The sequence below is a fragment of the Ambystoma mexicanum genome, chromosome 2p, assembly GCF_040938575.1.
Source record: "Ambystoma mexicanum isolate Mex_15411 chromosome 2p, UKY_AmexF1_1, whole genome shotgun sequence".
NCBI classification, from domain to species: Eukaryota; Metazoa; Chordata; class Amphibia; order Caudata; family Ambystomatidae; genus Ambystoma; species Ambystoma mexicanum.
Genome location: NC_090923.1, coordinates 1398414419 through 1398439320, shown reverse-complemented (window position 1 = coordinate 1398439320; position 24902 = coordinate 1398414419). Strand labels below are relative to the sequence as shown.

Here is a 24902-nt window from a genome sequence, read left to right as displayed (position 1 = left end):
CAAAACACTACTGTCTAGATGCACACTCTAGATCTGACTCCCAGGTGGGACAGGCAGTATTAAGACATCTTTTCTCTACTGTTCCTTCTCATAACCCACCGCCAACTCCGGGTACTGCTCGCTAGTCTATGCACAGCATGTGATTCTAAACAGATTAACAAACATCAGAAGACAATGCATTACTTACCGTAAAAGCATTTCTGATGATTGTATCTGCTTAGATTCACATGCGCCCACCCTTCCTCCCCGCTCGGATGGAAGGAACATAGACATCCTTTTCTATATTTCTCTCTTTTCTGTACTCACGTCTAGAAGGCTCCCTCAGGGCAGAAAAATACAAACAGAGGGACCTCGACGCGTGAGGGATTATGGGTACAACGCACGTCACTATAGGGATAGTGTTACAGACACGCCTTGTCGACGTCCCCTTTTTCGACTATGAAAAACAAAATGCAATACTCCGCAGTGACCACTGGATGTCGGACCTATGCACAGCATGTGAATCTAAGCAGATACAACCATCAGAAATTCTTTTACGGTAAGTAATGCATTGTCATTCTTTTACTTTGAAACCTTGAGTCAGAGTTTGCCTGAATCATAGTAATTGCTGTCCTTTGTAACTATTTGTACTGCTCACTTACTGTTGAGATAAGTCTGGCTGCTCTGCTACTGCTACCACTAGAACTGTTAAGTACGGACTTGTACCAAAGGTGAAATTGCACTGTCACTTGTAGTCTTAATTGTGTGTAGTGTTCCCAAAGGGTACTGCATATATTTCTGCTTAACAAAGGGCCTGCACATCAACCTGCTGGATTTACGGGTGATTTTCGGGGCCCTAAAGTCCCTCTCACCCCCTACTAGCAGGGAAGGTAGTATGCGTCTACTCTGACAAAACGTCAACAATGTTTTATGTCCATAAGCAAACTGGAGCCAGGTCCACACAGCTATCCAAGGATGCACAGGTACTCTGGCACTGGGCATTGCAATACTAAATGCTTCTCAATCTGACAGGGATTCAGAATACCCTAGCAGACTCCCTCAGCAGGGGGTTAGGCTCTTATCACAAGTGGGAGCTGCACAAGCATCAACTTCACCTGTTCCAGACTTGGAGCACACCGGAGATCGACCTTTTTGCCACCTGCGACAGCAGTCTGTGCAAGATTTTTCCCCCACCCAGATGGCGTGTGGGACACTTTTGCATTTCCTTGGGAGGGGAAGCTCCTGTATGTATTTCCTCCGATCCCGCTGGCGCCTCGGGTCATCCACACATTCAGACTATATCAGTGCAACATATTAGTTGCCCCTGCATGACCAAGGCAGTTTTGGTGCTCCGACCTTCTCGCCCTCTCGTCGGCTGCTCATCTCAAGTTGACACCATACTAGGCTCTCCTATCCAGGAACCAAGGGGCTGTACTACACTACACCACGACCCGGTCTCGCTCAATTGGACGGTCTGGCTTCTGTGTTTTAGCGTTTGGATCCTTGTCTCTTCCACAAGACTTCCAAAAAGTCCTGACCCAGGCAAGATGTCCGTCCACGTTGAAGAGCAAGTAGAAACGCTTCAAAGTTATGGTACAGGAGCCAGAAGTTGCGGCCTCATGCTGTCTGGCTGTTGAGCAAGGTTGTGTGTAGCAACCCTGTATGAGACTACACCAGCCTTGTCCTCTTGGCAATAGTTAACCCAACCTTTGGTATAAGTCTGTACTGCACAAGTTGGTAGAGTGACTGAGCAACCAGGCTTATCTCGAGAGGGGTCAATGTGAGCTGTAGGGTTGTGACATAGATTCACAGTGACAGGTATTCAAAGTAAACTTCTAATCAAGGTTTCTTGATTAAATAATGATTTATTAAAGTCAGTTTTAAAATAAGCCTTCTTTAGAAGGGAGCAATTGACAACATTAAAAATACAGTTATACTCATTCAGTTCAATCAAGTGAAATAGATACCCTTTTGGGATGGCACACAGATACTCCCTGAGGTGACTTCAAGGACATTCGACATCAATATATCACTTTTCACACTTAAATGGTAATACTGAAGTTGTGGCGATAAGGTTAGGGAAGGAAATGATGGTTAACAAGTTTCTCAAACAGGTAAGCACTTTTGAACCCCCCCCCCCCAATGCAAAGTAGATTACCCTTTCCCAGCTATACAAGAAAGATATGTATGACTTTTTGGAGGGATAGTTAAAACACAGTCCGAGGGTCAGAGGGTACGTTTTTCAGGGAGCCAGGACAGCCACTGTCACTTGAGCAAAGTCTAGGGAAAGCTGAGGCACTACTTGAAGCTAGGTAAAAGTATTGCACAGTGTTAAAGAGTTTTATTGTAAAAGAAATCCATGTTGGGGGCACACGCTGTGAGGCTTGTGACGGCGAAGCTGCAAGCAAGTCTCCAGTGAGAACAGGCAAGCGACACACACACACACACAAAAGAGGCAAGTACCCATTAGTTCACAGTACCTTGGGTCTGAAGAAATGGTTCCAGCTGGTTTCTGTTCTTCTGGTAGTTCCTGCAGATCCGTTTCCTGGGCCCCAGTCGTGGGGACAAGAGGGAGGACGTCTGGAGACTTCTGCACTAAGAATTTAATGTTTGCGGCAGCAGTGGGTGCAATTTAGATCAGCTGCACTTAGTTATTGGACTCCTTGTGGACTTTGCTTGCTTCTGGGGTCCAGCACTCTGTTGAGGTGGCTCGGGCTTGGTCAGCCCTGCTTCGAGGGAGTCCAGAGGATCTTCTGGAGCTTTGGTCCAGCTTAAAAATGATGCACTCCATTTTGGTGTTCCTGTTCCCTGACACTCGGTTCCTGCAGCAGCAACGGAAGTACAGCCAGCAGAGGGAGGGGTTTCAGTTGAGTTCGTCTGTGGGTCGATTGATGCCACCAACCCAAGGGGAGAAGTCGTCCGTTCCAGGCTTCTCTAGTCCATGTCGAAATAGGAGCTTCAGCACTGCAGCAGGGCTTCACCAGGCAAACCACCAGTCCAGAAGTTGCAGCAAGCGTCTCTTCCAGTTTCTTTCTTTGGTTCCTTCGTTCACTGATCGACTCTGCTTTCTTTGCAAAAGACCTTGCCTTTTATGGAAGTAGTTCCCATTTATTGGCAGCCTAGCTGTCGCGCACACAGCAGAGTGGCTGTCCTCCAAGGACAGCCAGCCAGCCAATTACCTTTGGGTGCATTCCTGTGACTAAGGAAACTAAGCACAGGGAGTTTTGGGAACCTCCCTGGCTTCCTGCTGTGCCAGACACTCTGGAGCCAGCGGTGGGCTTCACTAGTGGATCCTGCCAAAGACAAATCGAACAAAGGGACCCAACCTGGTTTGGCAACAGAGTAAATCTCAAGAAGGACCTTTCCAACATGAAATGGCGAAAAAAGACGACCAGGGCCATTTTGACAAAATGGGCACCCATGGGGGCAATACTGAAGATGAGGATTCACCCTGCGGTGAAATCACAATGGTAGGAAAAATAAACCACTGCCGCCAGCCATTAATTGTAGAAATGATAACATAAAAATGTTACATGAGAAGATGGACAAAGGGGATCCTAAGTAACCCCTCCGGCACCCTATTGTAAAATAGTGTGTGCTGGGTCTATAATAAAAATAAAATAAAGATACAAATGTAAGTAAAGTCAATTTCACTTCACTGCTCTTGGAAATAGCAGTTTATCCAAGAGAATGTATTTAAACCTTAGCAGAAACCCCAAGAATTTCTGTGTGGCACTGCTCGGTGGGTGCTGTGTGTCACAATGTAAAAAGATGATGCCTATGAAGTTTGTCAGACTCCAAAACCAAAAGAGAAACAAAGATCAAATAAAAATGCATGTGAGAGTGGGGGAAAAAGGTCTCCAGGATAAAAAGTAAAACTACTAAAGTCCAGCAGTAGAGCTGGGGGGTCTTTAAGGTAGAAGGGAATTAGCACATTTGTGAGAAATCTCCCCATCACAGGCCACTGGACATTTTGCCTTATTTGTTGCCGTGGCTCGGTCAGGCTTGACACATTACTCTATCAAGGTGCACTTAGATGTACTTTCCAGATAGAACTGTGCCGCAGGCTTGTGGTCCCACAGGCTAGTGAAAGAAATATGTGGGCTGTTCATGTCTTTTTCACCCGTCCGTCGCCTAGCTCCAGGTTGGGAACTGAATGTACTGCTCTCAAAGCTCATGCAACCACCCTTTGAGCCTCTGCACAAGGCATCTATCAAACATCTTTCCTGGAAGACTGCCTTCCTGGTGGCCATAACATCGGCCAGGCAGGTGGATGAAATCCAGGCATTTTCTTGCAAACAACCTTATTTGACATTTCACAAAGAGAGCACTATCCTTTGTATTAACCCGACGTTTATGCCTAAGGTGCTGTCCTCCCATCTTAATCAACCAGTGGTATGGCCAGTGTTGTTTGGCGCACTGATGTCTCCAGCTGAGCGGGCATTGCACATGCTGGATTATTTACGCGCCCCATACTAAATCATTCTGTTGTACTGATCACTTTGTATTTTGGCCTCGCAAGGAAGGCTTTGTCGTAGTCTTCCATTTCAAGGTGGATTGCGGTCTGCATTTCCTTCTGCCATCAACAGGCCGCAGACTCACTCCACCAGAGCGGTTGCTGCTACCACTGCCTTCCTCTCTGGGATCCCGCTGCCTGACATCTGCCGTGCAGCTACCTGGAGATTGGTGCATACATTCACCAAGGTCTACTGTGTCGAACGATTCGGCAGAAGAATCTAGAGTTTACAGGTCAGTTCTGAGGAACTTTGTTGCGTGAGGTTAGTAAGTCTCCAGTGTTGTGCTGGGAGCTTGCCCCTGCCCATATGTATGGCTTATTAATACTTTTTTGTAATATTCACAGCATGTGAATCTATGAAAGATCGAATGCTGGAGAAAGATTAAATTACTTACCTGTAACTACGCTTCTCCAGCATTGGTATCTTTCATAGATTCACATGCAACCATCCCACCTACCCTGCATGGTTACACTTTTGCTCTTACTGCCACTCATGTGTGGTTGCCAAATCTGAAGATAATCCGACGGGGAAGTTAAGGCAGAGATTCCTATTGGTTGTGGGCATTATGACCCAAAATTACTACTGGAGCACAAAAGTGACAAAGTTTAAGCGGCTCTGTTACTGAGGATTCCCAGCCTGACTGGGAATATTCATAGCAATTGAATCTATGAAAGATATCAATGCTGGAGAACCAGAGTGTCTGGTAAATAACATATTCCTTCTGTGTTTAATGCTTTTAAGTTCTGTGCTTAATGCTTTTAAATTAAGTACTATCACTGTGTGATAGTACTTAACTTGATTTAAAAGTTATTAGCTTTACTGTATATAAAATAAATGCTCATTTTCATAACTTCTAGTGTGCACATGTCTCCTTGAACTTAGTATGTGCTCTGAGTATCGTGTGCCTTACTACAACCCTAATCCCTCCTGGACTAAGCCTGTCTGCTCAGACCTTTGGGTAGTTCAGGCTACACCTAAGGGGTATCCTGCCTGTTCATCCAAGGTGGGCTTTCTAAAGTGTTATCACGGATAGGACTTTGGCAAAATCCCACACGAGGGCCCTGTAGGAATCTATGGAGGGAAAGGTGAAAAAAGAATCTCTCCAAACATCGGTCAACACAGCTTCTCTTCTTGTGCTTATTTTTTTGCTTCCAGGAGTGTAGGATCAAACACTCCCTTCCCACTGCCATCCTGTGGGTTTTCAGCATCTGTTCTCAGTGGTGCTGTTCAGCTCAGGCGTTTGAGCTGCTGTAGTCCTTCCAGTATAGGTGTTCTGCGTCTCGGCAGGGGGGGCCAGACATTCTCTGGGCTTGCCTCAGTTTAGGCCCGCCATTATGGGTATGTGCTTGCGCTTGTCTAGCTCTGCGATTCCTCCCAGGAAGATTTCTATTTTTGCATCATTCTGCAGGCATTCCTCGTGTCTGTAGGTCCTTGTCTGCTCTCCCGGTCCTGTTCACTACCTACTACACTTGGCTTCCATATGGGGGGGGGCTTCCCACCCATTTTCCATCTCTTGTTAAAGACAGTGCCTGATTGGGGTCAGAAACCATACCAGCTATTGGTATGTGAAGTGGTAAATCATTATGCAAGTTAACTCACATTTAGCCACAAAGCTAGTGGATTCCTGGGTTAAGGTAGGATAATCTATATATCGCGATTAGCCTGTAGTCCCACCCATTGGGATCCCACTTGCCCTGTCCCCTTGGGGTGTTTGGCTCAGCAGGCACACACCCCGGTTTCTAAAGGGGCTGGCTTCCCCTTGGGGAGAGGGGATGAATTCCTTGGGTTCAACACATGGCCCAGGCGACTGCAGCTTCCTACCCCAAGGCACATTACTAAGGCTGTAATTCAGGAAAACTACAGTTCAACGGCCAGGAGAATTTCCTAGTAATGCCTTCCCTGCCCATTTCGGTGTGGCGGACTAGTGGTGAGAGGGGCGGTAGAGGACGAGGACAGCCAAAGTAGGATGTCGATCAGCACTGTAGCCTTTTTAGGTCAGCTTTATGGTTTCCCCCAAACAAAAGTTTGGCCCAAAAACAAACTGGCCAAGAGAAGGACATGACAAAATATATTTGTACCCCAATAGCAACCAAGAGGGTACGTTCTGACCACTTCTGTGGGATATTTGCTTGCACCCCTGCCACCAGCATTTCCCCTAAAACAAATATAAGTTGATTTAATGACCCTTGGTGCAATTTTGACTTCCATTGCATTAGCAAAAAACAGTTGCAGTGGTACTTCATTAGAAATCCCTCTTAAGCACAAAAAAGAGCCCAGAGAGACTAAAGTATAAAAAGCATAGAAGCAGAAAAAGTTCCATAAAAGGGACAGTACCATTTCCCACTAGATAAACTGACTGATGTTTAGTGGGGCACATCCATGAGGGAGACGTTACCAGTATGGTATTGCATGCAGGCGGTGTCTGGTGGGGCGGGGGGATAGGGGGGTGGAAAGTTCTTTGGAAATAGTTCACTGGTTCTTGGCAATAAGCTCTGGTCCCTGTTACATGGGACATTGCCCATTATGTAAGAAAGGGGACTATGGATTGAAGGTCAGTTCTCAATGTGAGTAACCTTTTTTCTTTTTCCATGTTTGTTTTCTAAAGGGTGATCTTGCATATGAAGTTGCTGTTGATATGAGATCGTGTGTGATGCTATCACTGGATGCAATGCTGCATGGTGATAGTGATTAAAATAGTTGCCCATCTGACAACTAAATATGTTCTCTGTGATGATTAATGTTCACCATCTTGCTTTAAAATATTTGTTATTTTCAACTTGGAAACACATTTTTAATGGTTACCCAATTATAGCCATTACCCTTCATTTTCTTTACAGTGAACCCAAAGAAAGACAGCGAACACACACCTGTCAAAGGAGGAGTAGTGGCAGATTTAGGTCAGTATCTTTTCATTCGTTCTGTACCTCCTACTCAAAAATATGCCATATGTTTTGAAGTTTGACAGTTTCATGTCTTGTTACAAAGTCAGCAATTGCTAATACAGTGGTTTACAGACTAGTCTTTAGGTGACAGAATTGAATGTGCCTCAGCCCTGCCCAATCTCTTTCAAATTAGGATGTTCCCTAGTTGAACTACCAAACTGTGCTCTAGTAATATGACTTGTATAATCACTTTGAAAGCTTGCACAATTAATCAAACTCCATTTTAATGTGGACTTCAGTCTTTCTTCTGCTACAAATGGTTTTAATGAATTTAACCAACTCATCGCTACAAATCAGCGTTAGAATTATAAATAGTTTTGCCATACTGATTTCTCGAACTTGACTGCTCATTACATACTGTTCTGTGAAGCAGGTGCTTATCAGATTAAGCTATATTGCCAGCTATGCACTGAAGCTTACTGGAAGAATCTGCCCTTTATCAGACTCTACCCCATCTCACCCATTGTTCTCCTGCCAAGTCAGTTATGTGGCATTTGTATATCATTAAACTGACAATAATGTGCCCTCCTGTAAATTGTGATACAAGCACTGTATTGCAAGAAAAAAATGCTTTAAAAAGCATTACACCATCACTTTGAAAACGCTGATTGGAACCAATGGTAATTTTGAACATTATATAAATGTGCTGTGTAAAGTCCTATTTGGCTCTGTTGCTTGTAAGTGTTCTGTATGAGCTTTTAATCTTAAACACATATTGCATCTTGTGAATGGTTTTTGTATTGCATGCATAGTCTTGAGGTAGTGGCTGGCCTGGAGTGTTGAAGCTGGGTTGGTAAACTTCTTGCGGCTTTGAAAGAGGTGTCTGTTTATCTTTATTAGAGCAATAATAAAATCCATTTTCACTGTTTGCAATTGCACTGGTTATTTTCTTCTCCATACAACTGTAGACAGGCAAACCAGCTCACTATCCATGTTCTGAAAGAGATCCTGAGAGTCACCTGTGGGTTTTATAGAAGTTTAGTCAGAGAATCATACAAAGGAAACATATATAATTAGCTGTACATCTTGTACCTTTTGGGTTTTCATTTGCAGCACTACATCTCCTGTGGACACGCCTCCTCCTTCTTTACTTTGTGACATTTTTCCTATACTCCAGATGTGTCGAGCCATCCTATGTAAGCATGGACAGCTTGATAACCACCAATCGGTGGGTGTGACTGGTCACACCCAAGAAATGTTGTTATCGAGGGTTGTGATATATGAAAGGGTAGGTATAACGTTGTATATAGGAATCAGACTACCTCGTTCTCCTGTATTTCAAGAGATTTGTTAGACCCAAAACAACCACAAATGTTAAAACGAATATCAACTGGCATAGACCAGACTCAAATCCTCATGTTTTTAAAAGGAAACCAGAATTTTATTCATTTAGCAATGGTTCCTTTGTTTAGAGCGTTTGGTTTGAAAAACCTATAACACAGTATATTCAAATATCACAATTTACACTCGTTTTCTCTGCGTCAGTGTACAAAGGCCTCTCTCTTATGCCATATAGTCAATGTTTCTCCTACGAGCAAAAGAAAAATTCCTAGAGGTTCACTTAGTAGTTGAACATCTTGAACAGAGCAAACAAAAAAGGCTCAGAGGGGCACATTACCAAATTATAGTTCACGTAAATGACACATTCTAGTAACATCACATCTTTTCATGTTCATACACAATCACAATAGGACCTATCCCTTATTGTATCTTGTGGCCCTGCCTTTTCTTGTCTCTGGAGGGTACTGAATGTCCGTTACCCCCACATCTTGTACTTATGGAAGGATGTTTTGAAATTGTTTTGGCGACGCACTGCTTTTCGGCCTATTGTTCCAAGATAAACCACATCCCTAGCAAGTTTCCCCGGTGATTTCATAAGGCCTTGGTCAGGACAAAGAGTGGTTGATTCTTACAGTGATCCTTAATCTTCTAACCCCACATTATTAGGACAATCTAAAAAATGTAAACAAAAATAAGTTTGAGGCAATTCTATATTTATATTGACTATGTATTGCTAAGATGTTGTATTGCTAGAGTGTAATACTTAACTTCGACAAGTATGCACGGTTTGTTAATCAGGGTTTAAAACGGGTGAGGCACCTTTCTGAAGCAGAACACAGCAAAAGTCAGTGTGCCTCCTGCATCCTAGCAATACATAATGTATATAGAATTGCCTCTAAATGTGATACATGACGTCGTAATTACATGTGAACACACACGGGGGGTCACCATTTCCGAGACCTTTCTTGTTTTATACCAGGAGAAAGCGAACTAGGTTTCTCTGATTTTGGATTCGCTTATCCATTAGAGACATTATTTTACTAACTCAGAGCGCTTGAGTTTCACATTGAGGATTTATATAATTCTCCTATGTGCTATCTGGGAAACTAAGCAGCTCACTTTCCCTGCAGGACTACTGTGTGAGGAGTTTGGCTGCCTGAATTCCCTCAGGGCCACCAGCCTTTGAATTGACAATACAGCACCACTTCATGATAAAGCTAGCGGTCGACAAAGAATAAGTTATTTCTCATACTATCCCATGCCAACAGCATAAATGCAATGATTATAAAATGGAGGCATTAATAACTACACTTCTAAATGCAGTTTCGCTATGTGACTTGATCCCACAGAAAAACACAAGCCAAAATAAGTGTTTCTTCAATAAGTCTGTCCCTGTTTTGTCTACTGAACAAGGTCAGTAGTTTTTAGACCCTTGAGCCACTATTGGCCCTTTAAATAAGAGTCACTGACTCTAAAACCTGTTTTTGTTTTAATTTTTTAGATTGTCCTAATAATGTGGGGTTAGAAGATTAAGGCTCACTGTAAGAATCAACCACTCTTTGTCCTGACGAAGGCCTTGTGAAATTACCGTGGAAACCTGCTAGGGATGTGGCTTACTTTGGAACGATAGGACAAAACGCAGTGCGTCGACACACTTTAAAAACATCCTTCCAGAAGTACAAGATGTGGGGTAACTGACATTCAGTACACTTCAGAGACGCGAAACGGCAGTGAAAAGACAGGGCCACAGGATGAAATAAGGATGGGTCCCATTGTGATTGTGTATGAGCATGAACAAATGTGATTTTACTCAAATGTTATTTACGTGAACAATTTGGTAATGTGCCCCTCTTCGGAGCCTTTTTTGTTTGCTCTGTTCAAGATGTTCAACAACCTAGTGAATCTCTAGGAATTATTTTTTTTTGCTCGTTGGAGAATCATTGATTCGAGGGGATTGTGTCCTCCGACGTATTCCACATCTATGACAGATAATCACCACAGCTGTGATGCTTTGGAAAAAATGTTCTGGGTCGATGACGTCGATACGCTGTCCTCGAGGGCCTCCATCGAGCCGATGTCACCGGATGTTAGAAGTAGGACGCACAAACGCCCGTAGCCTCACTTCCGTTTTTTCTGTTCGCTTCAGAATCTCTGCGTGCCTCGGTTCTTCTACTGTTGGAATCGATTCTTTGAACTTGGTTTACTTGTGAAATATCATGTCTTCATCTTCTACCCTGCGGTCGGGCTTCAAGAAGTATCGGGCCTGCGGTTCCAAGATGTCTCTTACGGACCAGCAGGACGTCTGCCTCTGGTACCTCGGCGAGGACCACGCCACTGATGACTGTGACGATTGCCAGTCTTTGACGTCGAAAGCCTTGCGAGAGCGGAAGAAGCTGTTTGTAGGTAGGGTTTCCAAACTGCGAAAGTCGAAATCCGCTGGGCTTTCGACCAACGATTCGAGGGGCGACTCTGCGTTGGATTAAGTCCAGGGGAGTCTCGGTCCCGGAGTGGTTCCCGCCATTCCTCTGCCTCTTCTAGGCACTTGCGGAAGCGCTGTCACCGGTAGCCTTCCTCGTTCGAGGACTCAGCCAGACGGCGGGTAGCTTGTCCCAACAAGCGTTCCTCTCCTGCGGAATGGGATGCATTTCGTAAGGAGATGATGGTGATTTTTGAAGCGCAGGGCTCTGTTCCGTCCACGCCTTCGAGAGAAGCTGGCATTGAACGCTCTAGGGCCACCACTTGCACGCCTTTGTGTCAGTCCAGGAAAACTGGACACCCCTTGAGTGGAAGGAGATGTAGTATAATTGGTTGGACGAAGACCAATCGCCTCATTTCAAGTGTTAAGAATACATGCTCATTAGTTATTAAGTAGCTATTGGCCCAGCTAGAGTGCGGCCATTTTTAGATGACTAGAATCGCCATTTTGTTTTCTCTCTGTTCTCTTTAACGTTGCCTCTTTGCCTCATGTAAAACTGCTTTGCTGTAGATATTATTTTGCTTCAATGGTCCAATGCTACGAAAACATGTTGAAACATTACTGTAACGCTTACCTCAGAAACTCTGCGGGAGCACTTCTCTGGAATTCTGTTTGGGCGCTATTCTCAGGGTGCGTAGTTAATCTATGCAGTCTGGTGATCTACAAACAAGAACATTCAGTAATCCTTAGTCTACTAGTCTAATGCACCCGTTCAGGAATTATCTCTCATACCCATCGGGAGGCGTTACCTGTAGTTAGTTTTTTGGGAGCTCTCCATCCTGCTTCTGCGCAGGGGCGCTAGTTCTGAAGAAGGGAAAATGAAATGCGATTTTCTGAGGGAAGGAAGGATGGCGGGAGTGCGTGACTAGTAAATAATGGGGATGCTAGGAATTGATAAGGAATTGGATACTATTGATAAGCTGTTCCTCTATATTCACGTGAATGAACACCTAGTCGCATCTAATCCAACTATGAGAAGCAACTCAATCTGCGTGTGAACAATTGGACAGAAAAAATGGTTAACTGCAGAGATAAGTGATATTTCTTTGTCACATTTAACGTGTGGTGTATGCTAGCTTGTGAAGAAGACTTTCCACAACCAACGACGTGGCTCTAGTAATTTAGCTGACTCGAAGCAACTAACTTTTCCCCAGAATTGACAACTAATAACCTTGTCACCAAATCGTAGCCCTACCTAGCATGTGTGGAAGGGCGGACTGACAGGAGAACAGCTTATTACTGTAGTTACAAAACATGAACTCCGCTGACTGAAAAGGCACGCTAAAAACAAGGGCGCAACTACATAACAGCCAATACTTGCGGTAACTGTCGCTTGACGAAAACAACACAGCTTGGAACTGCTGAAGGAGATTTGCGAATGTTCCGCTGACAGGAATGAGCGCGGTAATTGTATGAGGTAACTGTGAAGGCAACTTACTAGAATGTTGCCTAAAATCTAACGCCAGGGAAATACTGTGGAAGTGACAGAAAATGTACTCTAACTACAGAGGGAAAACTATGGAACTATGACAGGAGATGATATGAATGGGCTGAGGTAAACTGTGACGAGAACGGAGCCGCGGTAAGCGTACACTGCGAAGCAGACGACGCGAAGCGCGGAGCAGGTGAGAGAAGGGACTTATATATGCAGTGAGTGTGAAGCACTAGACCGTGATGGTTACTGTCCATAGAACCCCTTAAGCCGCCATCTTAGGTGATGAGGAAGTGTCTTTCCCCCATAGCCCAAACATGGTTCTTTCCGTATTACGGACCAAGCATGATAAGCCATGGTCCACGAATTCTTGGAGGCTAATCTAGGGGCATGACCCAAGCTCATGACAATTACACTGGAGAGCCAGACAGAAATGCTCGATTCCCTCCCTCAAATATCCTTGAAGACAGGGAGAAAGGCATTTAATCAGTACATAAATGCCAGCGACTCTCTTGAAAGAATAGCAATGTACGAAACTAGCATTTAAAGAGTTGAATTATGTTCTTCTTTACGGCCCTCCTGTCTGAGCCCAGGGAGGCCCCGGAGAGCGGGCTGCCCTCCAGAGCGAGAATCGAAACTTAGAGATTGGGAGGCCTGGTATGCACCAGTCTCCTACGCACAGCTTGCCTATGAGAAACAAAAACAGTGTTCTCGCAAACAAAGAATGATGTCTGTAAAACCAGAGATTGCAACCTGTTACTAAATATGGTGGTCTAAGGTGTCATATTTGTCACACTGGTCAATCCTCGTCTCTAATTCAAAGGGAAATGAATTGGGGGGGTATCAAATGTGTCATACTGTGTCATTGCTGATTGTAAGGTGCTCCTTTTGTATATATGTAACTGATGTACTTTTTTTTTTGCGTCCCCTGAGGTCTGTTTAGAGAGACGTCGCAGGGCGTGAGACCACTTGGATAATTGGGACTATTTTGTATTGCAATAAACCCTAGATTTTGGTAACGGAACCTCGTGTTTGGCATATCTATTTGTGTGTGGTGACTTTGCCTTCTTTCCACATTCGAGGGTCCCTCATGGGCCCCTTCATTTGGGGTCGGCGCGATCGAGAGCCGTCGAGGTCCTGATCGGACAAGGTAGATTGCTCTAGCCATGCCCGCTCCATGTCCAGGTCTTCGACGCCCTTGAGACCGTCGGAGCCTGTGAGGTCTTCTAAGAAGATGTCGACGCCATCGGCGCCATGTCTGTCGAGGGACTCTCTCGAGGCTCCGCCTCCGAGGAAGTCATCGCCACTGGCACCAAGGCGGTCGAAGGACACGCTCGGGGCTCCGGCCTCGAAGCCGTCGGCCCCTCGCTCGGCATCGACCCCGATTCCATCGACGCCCTCAAAACCTTTTGAACTTTATCGGAGGTACCCCGGAGACCGGTTGATACACCTAGGAAGGCCCCCGAGTAAGTCAGTGAGGCCTGTGTTTGAGCATTTTTCTGTGCCCTCATCCAGGTATTTGTTCCAGCCTCTGGATTACATCTCTGAGGTGGATGAAGGGTCGGATGTGGAAGGATAGGGTCCTCAGGAGGTCCCTGATGAACTGTTGTCTGGTCATAGCCAGTTGGAAGACCTGTGTCAATCCTTACATGACGCCAGTGGTCTGGACATCTCCCCGGATGGTTGAATTGGGCAGGCCTGAGCCTGGTACTCACGCTGAATCTTCATTCAGGCGTCTCATGTCGAGGGTAATGGAGTATTTGGGGTGGTCTGCTGCTCCCGTGGATTTTCTGCAGGATGACCTGACAGATATCTTGGACCAAGGTCCACCCACTGACCCTGTGCTGCCTTTTCATATGGCCTTACAAAGAAGGGCGGCGGCAGCTTGGACTGCTCTGAAGAGTGTCCCGGCAGTGAATAAGTTGTTGCTGAAAAAATATCATCCAGCCAGTGGCAACCCCGGCTATTTGTCTTTGCACTCCACTCCGGAGAGTTTGGTGGTGCAGGCGGCTACGGCCCCAGCGAAGCAGGCGTCGTACCCTACCATCCCTCCTGATGGGAACGACAAGCACTTCGACCGTTGGGCGAAGAAAGTGTCTTCATCTGGGGGTATGGCTTTAAAGGCAGCCAACTCCGTTTGTGCCTTGGAAAGATTCACTCACACTCTGTGGAATTGTGCATCTTTGGCTGCTGAACATATTCCCGAAGGGGAGGAACGGGATGTTTTTTTCTGTCTTTCTGTGTCAGCCGGTCCATGGAGGCGAGCACCGTAATGCACAGGTTTGCGTGGTTGCGGAAGTCAGGGTTTGCTCCTGATGTACAGTCCCGGCTTCTCAACATTCCCTTTGATGGTGACTATCTTTTTGGCAGCAAGGCTGACAAGAGCCTTGAGAGGTTGCAGACCTCCAAAGCTGCAGCGAAGTCGTTGAGCGCTGCAGTTAGTCAGCCTCCACCTTTTCTTCCTAGGACAGCAATGGAGGGGAGGTTCCTTTCGATACTACTCGACCTTTGGTAGATCGAGGGGAGCTACCAGTCAAAGGGGCCAACGTAGAAGTTCCAGAGGTGGGAAACAAGGTACTCGAGGTGCCAAGGCCGCTCGGGCAGTTGCCTCTTTGCCCTTAGGCACTGCTGCAGCCGCTTCAGCTCAGTCATGAGGCCATGTCCCATGGTTCGCCGGTTGGGGGAAGGCTGGTGCAGCATCTTGTAGAATGGCGTGCCATTACTTCAGATGTGTGGGTTCTGGAGATCATAGCCCACGGCTACTGTCTTCCTTTCCGGCAGAGGCCTCACAACAATCCACCAGGGAAGCTCTTTGAAGAGTCTAGATCCGCTCCTTGCGCAGGACATCAAATCCCTGCTGGAGAAAGGCACCATAGAACTGGTGCCTGTAGTGGAGAGGAACAAGGGATGGTATTCCCCATATTTTTTGATCCTGAAAAAAGACTGTGTATTGGGACCCATCATGGACTTGCGTGGTTTGAACAAGCTCCTCGGGAAGGACAAGTTCAAGATGCTTACTCTCTCTCAAGTCCTCCAGGCCCTTCAACTTCAGGACTGGTTGGTGTCTCTCGAACTCAAGAATGCTTACTTTCATGTGCCGATTCATCCCAAGCACAAGAAGTACCTGAGGTTCGCAGTGGGCTCATCACATTCTGCAGATGGTGGACAAGTTTCAAAGTGCCCAGAGTCTCCCGGCGTTTGAGTTCTTGAGGTTGCTCGGCCGCATGGCATCCTGCATTCTTCTGGTGCCAGAGGCCAGGCTGCGGATGAGATCTCTGCAGTGGGCTCTCAAGATGCAGTGGTCGCAAACCTCTGGCAGGATGTCGTATCCCGTTGAGGTGCTGCCCTCGGTCACCCAGGACCTTCTGTGGGAGGCCATCGAAGGCGATCTGATGGAGGGGGGGGGGCGCTCCATTTTGGCTACCCTGGCTGGAGGTGACGATCGTGGCGGACGCATCCCTCACAGGATGGGGAGCTCATGCCAACGAGTTGACAGTCCGTGGTCGTTGGTCTCCGTCGGAGTCCAGACTCCATGTCAATCTGTTGGAGCTGAGGGCCGTCAGGCTAGCCCTGAAGGCTTTTCTGCTGTCTGTGCAGGGGAAGAATGTCCTGATTCTGACGGACAATACAGTGGCCATGCACTACCTCAACAAAAAGGTGGGGGGGGGGGCAGGGTCTCTCCCTCTGTGCAGATAGGCGATGCAGCTCTGGTTCTGGGCCATCCAGCAGAAATTTCGATCTCGGCAGTTTATCTGGCCAGAGACAAACGAGGGGGCGGACGCTCTGAGCAGGCAGAGCACGGTCTCTCACGAGTGGGAGCTGGCTCGGAGGTTCTCGTGGAGATATTCGCCCTTTGGGGGACCCTACAAGTGGATCTCTTAGCCGCCAGTGTCAACCGGAAGTGCGAAATATTTCGCTTGTGGGAACTTCCTCCAAGAGGAGCCCTGGGGGACGCGTTCGTAGTGGAGTGGTCCTTCCCACTGCTGTACGCGTTTCCTCCAGTCCCCGTCATTCTGCAAGTGCTGCGGAGGTTATGGAGGTTTGGTTCCCAAATGATCCTCATTGCTCTGGCATGGGCCAGGTGAGCGTGGCACCCGGACCTTCTCGACATGTCCACCTGACCTCCACGCCGTCTTCCCTACCAACACAATCCGTTCTCACGGGTGGGGGGGAAGGAAGAGGGAGGGGGGGGAATTGGGTTCTCCTTCCAGAGGTAGGGTCTCTCAACCTTCATGCTTGGTTTCTAAAAGGTTGAGGTATAAGGTTTGGGACCTCCCTGAAGACGTGATTTAGGTGTTGCTTTCGGCCAGAAGGCCCACAACAAAGTCCCTGTACCGTTGCTGTTGGAGAAAGTTCTGCGACTGGTGCAAGGTAAAGAATGTGGATCCTTTTTCATGTGCCATTCCTGTGGTTCTGTCTTTTTTGCTTTCGTTAGCCCACAAGGGCCTGCAAGTGGGTACCATTAGGGGTTACCTGGCGGCGATGTCCGTATTTCAGCGCTCGTCTCAGGAGTATTCTTATTTTAAGATCCCTTTTGATTTCTCAGTTTCTGAAAGGGTTAACTAATGTGTTCCCACTGTCACCTTTCCAGGTGCCCGGTTGGGATTTGAACTTGGTTCTGAAATTTCTAATGGGAGCTCCATGTGAGCCCTTACATTCTCGTCCTTTGAGACTGTTGACCTCTTAAACTGTATATTTGGTTGCGGTTACTTCTGCTCGCAGAGTGAGTGAGTTGCAGGCACTATCCGCCAAGCCGCCTTTCACGGTGTTGCTTAAGGACATGGTTAGGGTTCATCCTCCTTTTCTTTCGAAGGTTGTGTCGGACTTTCATTTGAACCAGAAGGTCATTCTTCCGGTGTTCTATCCCCCTCCGCATCCTGGTAAGGAAAAGGAGAGGCTCCATAGGTTGGATCCTAGGAGAGCTTTAAGTTTCTACATCTCACGCATGTCCTGGTCAGAGTGGAGGATCAGCTCTTTGTAGGATACGCCGGAAGGCGTTTGGGTCAAGCTGTTACTAAGCAGACCATGTCCAGATGGATTATCTTGACAATCTCTGAATGCTACCGTCTGGCGGGTAAGGACCCTCTTGTAGGCTTACGAGCCCATTCTACTAGGGGTGTGGCTGCCTCCACTGCTCTGCAGAGGGGTGTTCCCATTCGTAACCTCTGTGAAGCAGCCACATGGGCCTCTGTCCATATTTTTGTAAAACACTACTCCCTGGATTCTATCCATGGGCAAGATTTGGCCTTTGGCAAGGCAGTCATCTATTCTGCAATTTAATTGGGCATTCTAAAATTCTAAATTCTTTTCCCACCTCCATACGTTGGTACTGCTTTGGGAGTCTGTCATAGATGTGGAATCTGTCAGAGGACACAATCCCTTCGAAGAACAAGTTACTTTCTTACCTGCTAACCTTCTTTCGATGGGATGTTCCTCTGATGTATTCCACATCGCACCCTCCCAGCCTGTCCCGCTACAGAATTTCGTATGCGATTGCAGCTTACGTTTCCGCAAGGCTTTCTGTAGTCATACTGGCAGAAGATTGTCATACGTTCTGGGAAAAAACTACAACTGAGGCTACTGGCGTCGTGCGTCCTACTTATAACATCTGCTGATGTCGGCTCGACAGAGGCCCTTGAGGACAGCGTATCGACGCAGGACGCAGAAAATGTTGCTGAAGCAGCACAGCTGTGGTGATTCCCTGTCATGGATGTGGAAAACATCGGAGGAATATCCCATCGAAAGAAGGTTAGCAGGTAAGCAAGTAACTTGTTCTTCTATGGCATAAGAGATGCCTTTGTACACTAACCCAGAGAGAATGAGTGAATTGTGATATGTGAATGTGTATATCATATTTTAAACAAAACTCTAAACAAAGGAAACATTGCTATATGAAAAAAAATATGGTTTCCTTTTGAAAACGTGGGTTTTGAATCTGTTCTATGCCAGTTGATATTTGTGTCAATATTTTGTGGTTGTTTTGGGTCTAACCATTTTCTTTTGAAATGCAGGCAAAGGAGCTAGCTGGTGATTCTATACATAACGTAACCACCAATCAGTACATTTCTGACCTATCTTGGATGTTAAGATGGATTTCCAAAATCAGCCCTGGTGACAGAATTTTGGGAGGCCACCTTATTATGCTTAACATGGAAGACACAAAGTAAGAGGTTAGCCAAATACAATCAAAATGAGATAGCAGAGCCGCTGCAAGGCTTAGTCTCGGGAAGGGTGTGAGTGGTTCAGGGCTACAATGAGATCAGAGCAATACCAGTAATTCCAGTTAGACTAGTAAGTATAACAATAATGTATTAGGCCGTTTGTGTATTCAGAACAATCCTGTGTGTAAACAAGTGGTCTTCAAACTTTTTTGACCTGGACCCACATCAGCAAAATGCGGGCAGGCCACCTCCCCAACATGCCGACAGTTCTCCATCATGGGGTCTTCCATGGATTCACATGCTCATGAATATTCCCCGTTGTCAGGCTGGGAATCCTCGGTAAAGAAAAAATCAGTATCAGTATCAGTTTCGTTTCTGATCTGTCTCTCTTAGTAGTACTGCTCCCACCCAATGACTGCCCTCTCCCTAAGCCCCGCCCCTGGCAGCCATCCTCAGATTTTTACCGCAAGTTCAAGTGTTGGGAGTCCTTGTGCTATAGTTCTCGAGCTTTTACTGCGTTTTGCGCTTTTTCAAAGAGATTTCTCATTTTTCGGTTTAATCGAGCCTCAAGCTCCACCGTTTCTACTTCCGATCAACGGGGACCCATTCCGGATTTTTTCTACGCCCCTCAAGGGTGAAGTTTTCGTCGAGTTACGCTTCTTGGAGGATTCCAGAAGTTTTCTGAGGCCTACCTCGTGGACTAGAGGAACATGGCCCAGGAGAAGGGAAGCTCGACTTCCGGCAAACTGTTTAGGATGTGCCCTGGATGCAACCGTCAGAATGTGTTCAAGGAGGACGAGCATTCGAAATGCCTTTACTACCTCCACGAGAACAAAACGCACCTGGAGAAGGACTGTTCGTTTTGCATTAACATGTCGGATCGGACTGAGGGATCGTCGGACCTGTCTCTCCAACTGGCTGGAAGGCAAGAGCCCAGCAAGTGAGAATTATTAGTAAGAGCGGTCTTCTAAGTCCTTTGAGGGCACCCCGGCCAGAAGGCAAAGCACCGGCAGCGCCGAATGGTCGGGCTCCTCGGCTGCCAGGCAGGGCGCACCTTCAGACGTCATCAACCGCGAGCCAACGCTCTGGCTCGGGGAAGAGAAAATCCAAGAACCCGGCTTAACTTCTGGAGAGGCCCCGGTCGATCTCGAAGGAATAGGCTTAAGGGGAGCGAGGCGGTGACCCCCCCCAACCCCCCTAAGGGGAAGGCCTCAAGCGTGCTCAAGGTGGTGAAGGCCTTGATCCCAGCCAAGGCCTCGATTGAGGGAGTCGCTGTGGCCCTGGCGAAGCCTGGGGAGGCCACCTCGGGCCCAGTTTCTCTGCCTCCGCGGAGGGAATCCTCTTTTAAGCCCATCGAGAAGACCCCGGTGGAAAAAGAGGGGGGGTGCGGTGGCCGTTACGGACACAACCTCTGAGGAGGAGCTGACCGAGAAGAGGCCTGGTCCCACGGCAGGAATCCCGACTAAGGGGACGACGAGAGCGAGGGTGGCGACGACAAGGTTCCCGTGGAGGAGGAGCAACCGTCACGCTCGTCACAGCCCAAGCCGCAAGCCAACTCAGCAGCCATTTTGATGGCAATCCAAGCCTTAGGCATGGAGTTAAGGACGAGACTGCCCCCTACCCCTGACTGACAACCCAGCTGAACTGGGTCCGTCGGGAAGCCCTCCAAACGAGAGGAGAATTCATCCGTCGCCCTTTCAGCCCTTTCAGCCCTCACGGCCGCCTTAGCCTTTGTCGCCTTCCCGAGGGATGACACGGGAAGAGACATGGCCACGACAGGGACAGATGACGACAGGACTGACCTCCCGTCTCCGATTCCTCAGGCGTCCCCACCTGACGAAATTGGCTCCTTCCACGCCATGATTGCCAGGGCGTCCAAGCTTTTTCAGCTTTGCCCTGAGGAGGAGGAAGGAAGGCTTCCTTTACCAACGGCGCAAGGCCTGACTGTCCTTGCGGTGCCGTTGCTGTATGCCATCTGGGACGAGGGACTTGTCCTCCTGAAGAACCCGTCCATGACGCCTGCCAAGAGGGACCTGTACGAGAAGTAGTACCGGGTCCAGGACGTCACCCCGTTGTGCCTTAGGGAACACCGGACCCCGGATTCAGTCGTCTCAGCAGCGGCCAAGAAGAAGGCGGGGTGGGGGGGGGGCATTGGCTTCATCTTCAACTTCCCCACCGGACGGCAAGGGAAAGAAACTGGACGCCATGGGACGAGTCATCTCGTCAGTGGCGACGATGATTAAGGCGGCCAACGCCCTAGCGATTGTGGCCCGCTACGACAGGGAGTTGTGGTACAAGATCGCCCCCTCTGTTGGACTTCCTACCGGACGACAAGAAGGCAGAGGCCCTGGCGATCTTACAGGAAGGAGAGGTGGCGTCGGACCACGCCATAACTGTAGCCACGGACATTGCCGACACCGGTTTCCGCCAGGTGGGCAACAGCATTTGCCTTAGATGGCGAGGGTGGCTCAAGGCGACGGATTTCCACCAAGACGTGCAAGCCAAGGTTTTGGGCATGCCCTTTGACGGGAACAATCTGTTTGGAAAGACAGTGGATGAGTCACTGCAGGCCATCAAGACCGACACGGAGACTGCTCGGGCCTTGGGAGTTCTGCAGCAATGGTGGCCGCCCTTTCGGAACTCTGGATTCAAGCAAGGTGCCTCCAAAGGGTTCGGCGGCGGCTCCTCGACCTACCGTCAGGCGGCTCGCTCCTCGTCGCAAGAAGCCTACAGAGGACAAGGCAAGTCAGGTGGATCTCGCCGCCGTCGCCAGGGAGGCCAAGGCGGCAAGGCTGCTTCCAAGCAAGACTGAACCAGCCGTTGCATCGGGCCCCCACCGAAGCACCCCCGTGGGAGGCTAGCTGACGAATACGTCAGCGTGTGGGAGTCCATCTCCACCGACCGTTGGGTGCTGGACGCCCTGGCCCATGGGCACACTCTGGAATTTCTAAAGAAGTGCCCCTGAATTCCTCAGTGGCCAGGAAGGAAAACTACGTCCCTCAACTGCGGTTAGAGGTAAGGGCGATGCTCAAGAAAGGAGCCATCAAGCTCGTACCAAAGAGGCTCCGGGGCTCAGTATACTCCAGATACTTCCTCGTCAGAAAGAAGACGGGGGGATGGCGTCCCATCCTGGACCTGCGTCAACTAAACAGATATATCAAGGCATAGAAGTTTCGGATGGTCACCCTCAAGCACGTGCTGGGGCAGCTGGAAGTGGGCGACTTCCTATCGTCGTTTGATTTGTATGATGCGTACTTTCACATCCCCATACTAAAAGGACACTGAAGGTTTCTCAGTTTCGTGGTCCAGGGACGGCACTACCAGTTCAGAGCCCTCCCATTCAGATTGAAGTCGGCGCCCAGGGTATTCATCAAGTGCCTAGCGCCAGTGGCGGTGCGGCTGCTCTTGCAGGGGATCCACGTCTACCCCTACCTGGACAATTTGCTCATCCGAGCAAGAACAAGGGAACTCGCCGTCAGACACACAGCGAAGACCGTCCAGCTGCTCACGGACCTGGGATTCTCCATCAACTTCCCCAAATCCCACCTGGCTCCGTCGCAGGTCGCACTGTTTCTGGGAGCCACGCTCGATACAGTAGCGCATTTGGCCTCGCCATCGGAGGAAAGGACGAAGGCCATCCTGGGCAAGGTGCAGCATCTGCTGGCCACGGACGTGGCCAGGGTGAGGTCCATCAAGTCCCTTCTCGGAATGATGTCCTTGTGCGTCTACCTGGTGCGCCTGTGCAGGCTTCGGATGCGCCCTCTACAGGAGTTCCTCGATGCCCGTTGGATGAAAGTGACAGGCAGCTTCGAGGACAAGATCTCGCTCGATGAGGTATTCCGCCAAGCAATTCGGTGGTGGGGCACCCGCGTGCATCTCGCGGCGGGCACAGACTTTCAGACCCCAGCACACCAGGTGACGGTGATGACGGATGCCTCCCTGGACGGGTGGGGAGCGCACACCGGAGATCTTCATGCGAGAGGCCTCTGGCTCCCTTAGGAGAGTAAGCTCCACATCAACATACTGGAGCTCCGTGCAGTGGTCTGGGCCCTCAGGTCGTTGCTCCCGTTTCTCCCGTCCCTCAAGGGCAAGGTGGTGAGGATCTTCACCGACACCACCATGATGTTCTACATCCGGAAGCTTGGAGGAACAAGCTCCCCAGCCCTGTCCAAGGAGGCCCAGGATCTGTGGCACTGGGCAGTTGCCCAGGGGGATGTTTCTGGTACCCTTTCATCTGGCAGGGTCAAACAAAATCGCCGACTCGCTCAGCAGGGAGCTGCGCTCGTGCCACGAGTGGGAACTGCGTCAGGATTAAATGGATCGACTCTTCCAGCGATGGGGCAAACCCCAGATCGACCTGTTCGCGACGGCGACAAACTCCAAGTGCCAGAGGTTCGCCAGCAGGTTTCCCCAGCCGAGGAGCATGGGCGATGCTGTCTCGTTCTCCTGGGACGGCCTGTTCCTGTATGTGTTCCCTCTGTTGCTGTTGCTACTGCGACAAGTCAACCAGCTCAAGCGGTCCCGTTGCAGGATGATCCTCGTCGCACCGGCGTGGCCGAGGCCGATCTGGTTCCCGGACCTTCTGGACTTGTCAACGTCCCCACCAGTCAATATGTCAACGGACGCAGACCTTCTCTCCAGAGAAGGATGCACCATCCTTCATCACGACCCGGAGTTGCTGAACTTGCAGGCCTGGCACCTGCAGCACTAGAGTTTGGAGGGTACGATATCCCGGCGGACTGCAGAGAGGTTCTTGCAAAGGCCAGGGCGTCCTCAACTCTCAAGTGCTACGGACACAAGTGGAAGAGGTTTTCTGTCTGGTGCCGTGCACAGAAGATTCACCCTCTTCGGGTTACAGCCCCTCAAGTGCGCCGTACTTACTGTTGGCCAAAGCTCGACTAGCTCATGCTTCCATCAGGATACATCTGGCAGCGATTTCCCGATACACCAGAACTGCAGGGCGATCATCCCTGTGGCCTCATCGCCTGTGTTAGGCAGAAACTTGTGCAGTTCCCTTAGGGACCACTGCAAAAAGTTTAAGACTACAGTTGTTAGCAGTAAACCCAATTGGTAGCAGTCTGCACCACCTAGGTTTACCTGGTAGCTGTGGCTGAGCAGTCAGACTTCTCTCAAGAAGAGTTAGGCACTATATAGAGCATACACAATAGGGCTAAACATACAGTAGCACAAGCAAACACTGACCATATCTTTGGTATAAAAGTATATAATTATTTATTTAAAAACACACTGGTAAAAATACACTGGCACTAATATGTCAAGGAAGTTCAAACAGTCACTAGAAATATATACACCTCCATAATTAAGTATTTGACAAGTCTAGGTTAATACACACTTATTTAGCAAAACAGAGGTGAGCATGTAACCATAGATGGCACTCCAATAATTTGTTTAAAAAGGGAGAGAAAAGGCAGAATAGGAACATCGCACAGTACCAACACTTAAGAACCCACAGCAAGTTAAGAAAGGCAGGGTCTTCCAGACCCTCAACACCTGTCTGGATTTTAGATGTTAGAATTTTAATCCAGACTTGAGAAAACGATGTATTGTAAACTAAACAAGGAAACCCTTTATGAGGAAATGTGGGGGAGCTTTATTGACCTTTATGGATGATGCTAGATTAGGTTCTGGAGTGCATTGGTCTATTAGCTTTAATATATGGAGAGGGGGTTTGTGTTGTATATGTGATTGTTTCGTGTGGTCGGTCTTGTTTGTTGTCATTTGTTTGATACATATGGCTTTGTTTTAGGTTAGTCCTAAGTTTCATATGGTGTAATACTGAGTTATGGTTTGGAATTCTGTTTTATTTTGTTTTCCACTGTTATGTATTTTTCAATTCAATGACCTAGGATGTTAATTCTGTTTATTGTAACTTGTTGAAAATGAGAAATAAACAGTTTTTTAAAAAAAAAGAAAGGCAGGGTCTACTGTAGAGGAAAATGTTCATAGGCCAGGCCCACTCTTAGAGAGAGCAAGGCGGAATGTGCCCAATATCACAGTGTAAGTGCACTCAAAGTCTTTGCAGAAAGTCAAAAAGAGGTTGAATCAAGTTAGAAAGGTAATGTTAACCGGTCCAAGGTCACCCCAGGATAGTGT

General features: G+C 48.1%; 1 protein-coding gene across 2 annotated transcripts in view; it reads left to right on the top strand.

Moving 5' to 3' along the window:
- The window catches only part of SMARCC1 (SWI/SNF related BAF chromatin remodeling complex subunit C1), a 1286593-nt gene that overhangs the window by 631756 nt on the left and 629935 nt on the right, over positions 1-24902 (top strand). For both annotated transcript variants that reach the window (XM_069645843.1, XM_069645841.1), the window contains exon 12: positions 7334-7393. In XM_069645843.1, the coding sequence (XP_069501944.1) occupies positions 7334-7393 (60 nt within the window). The remainder of the gene's footprint in view (positions 1-7333; positions 7394-24902) is intronic.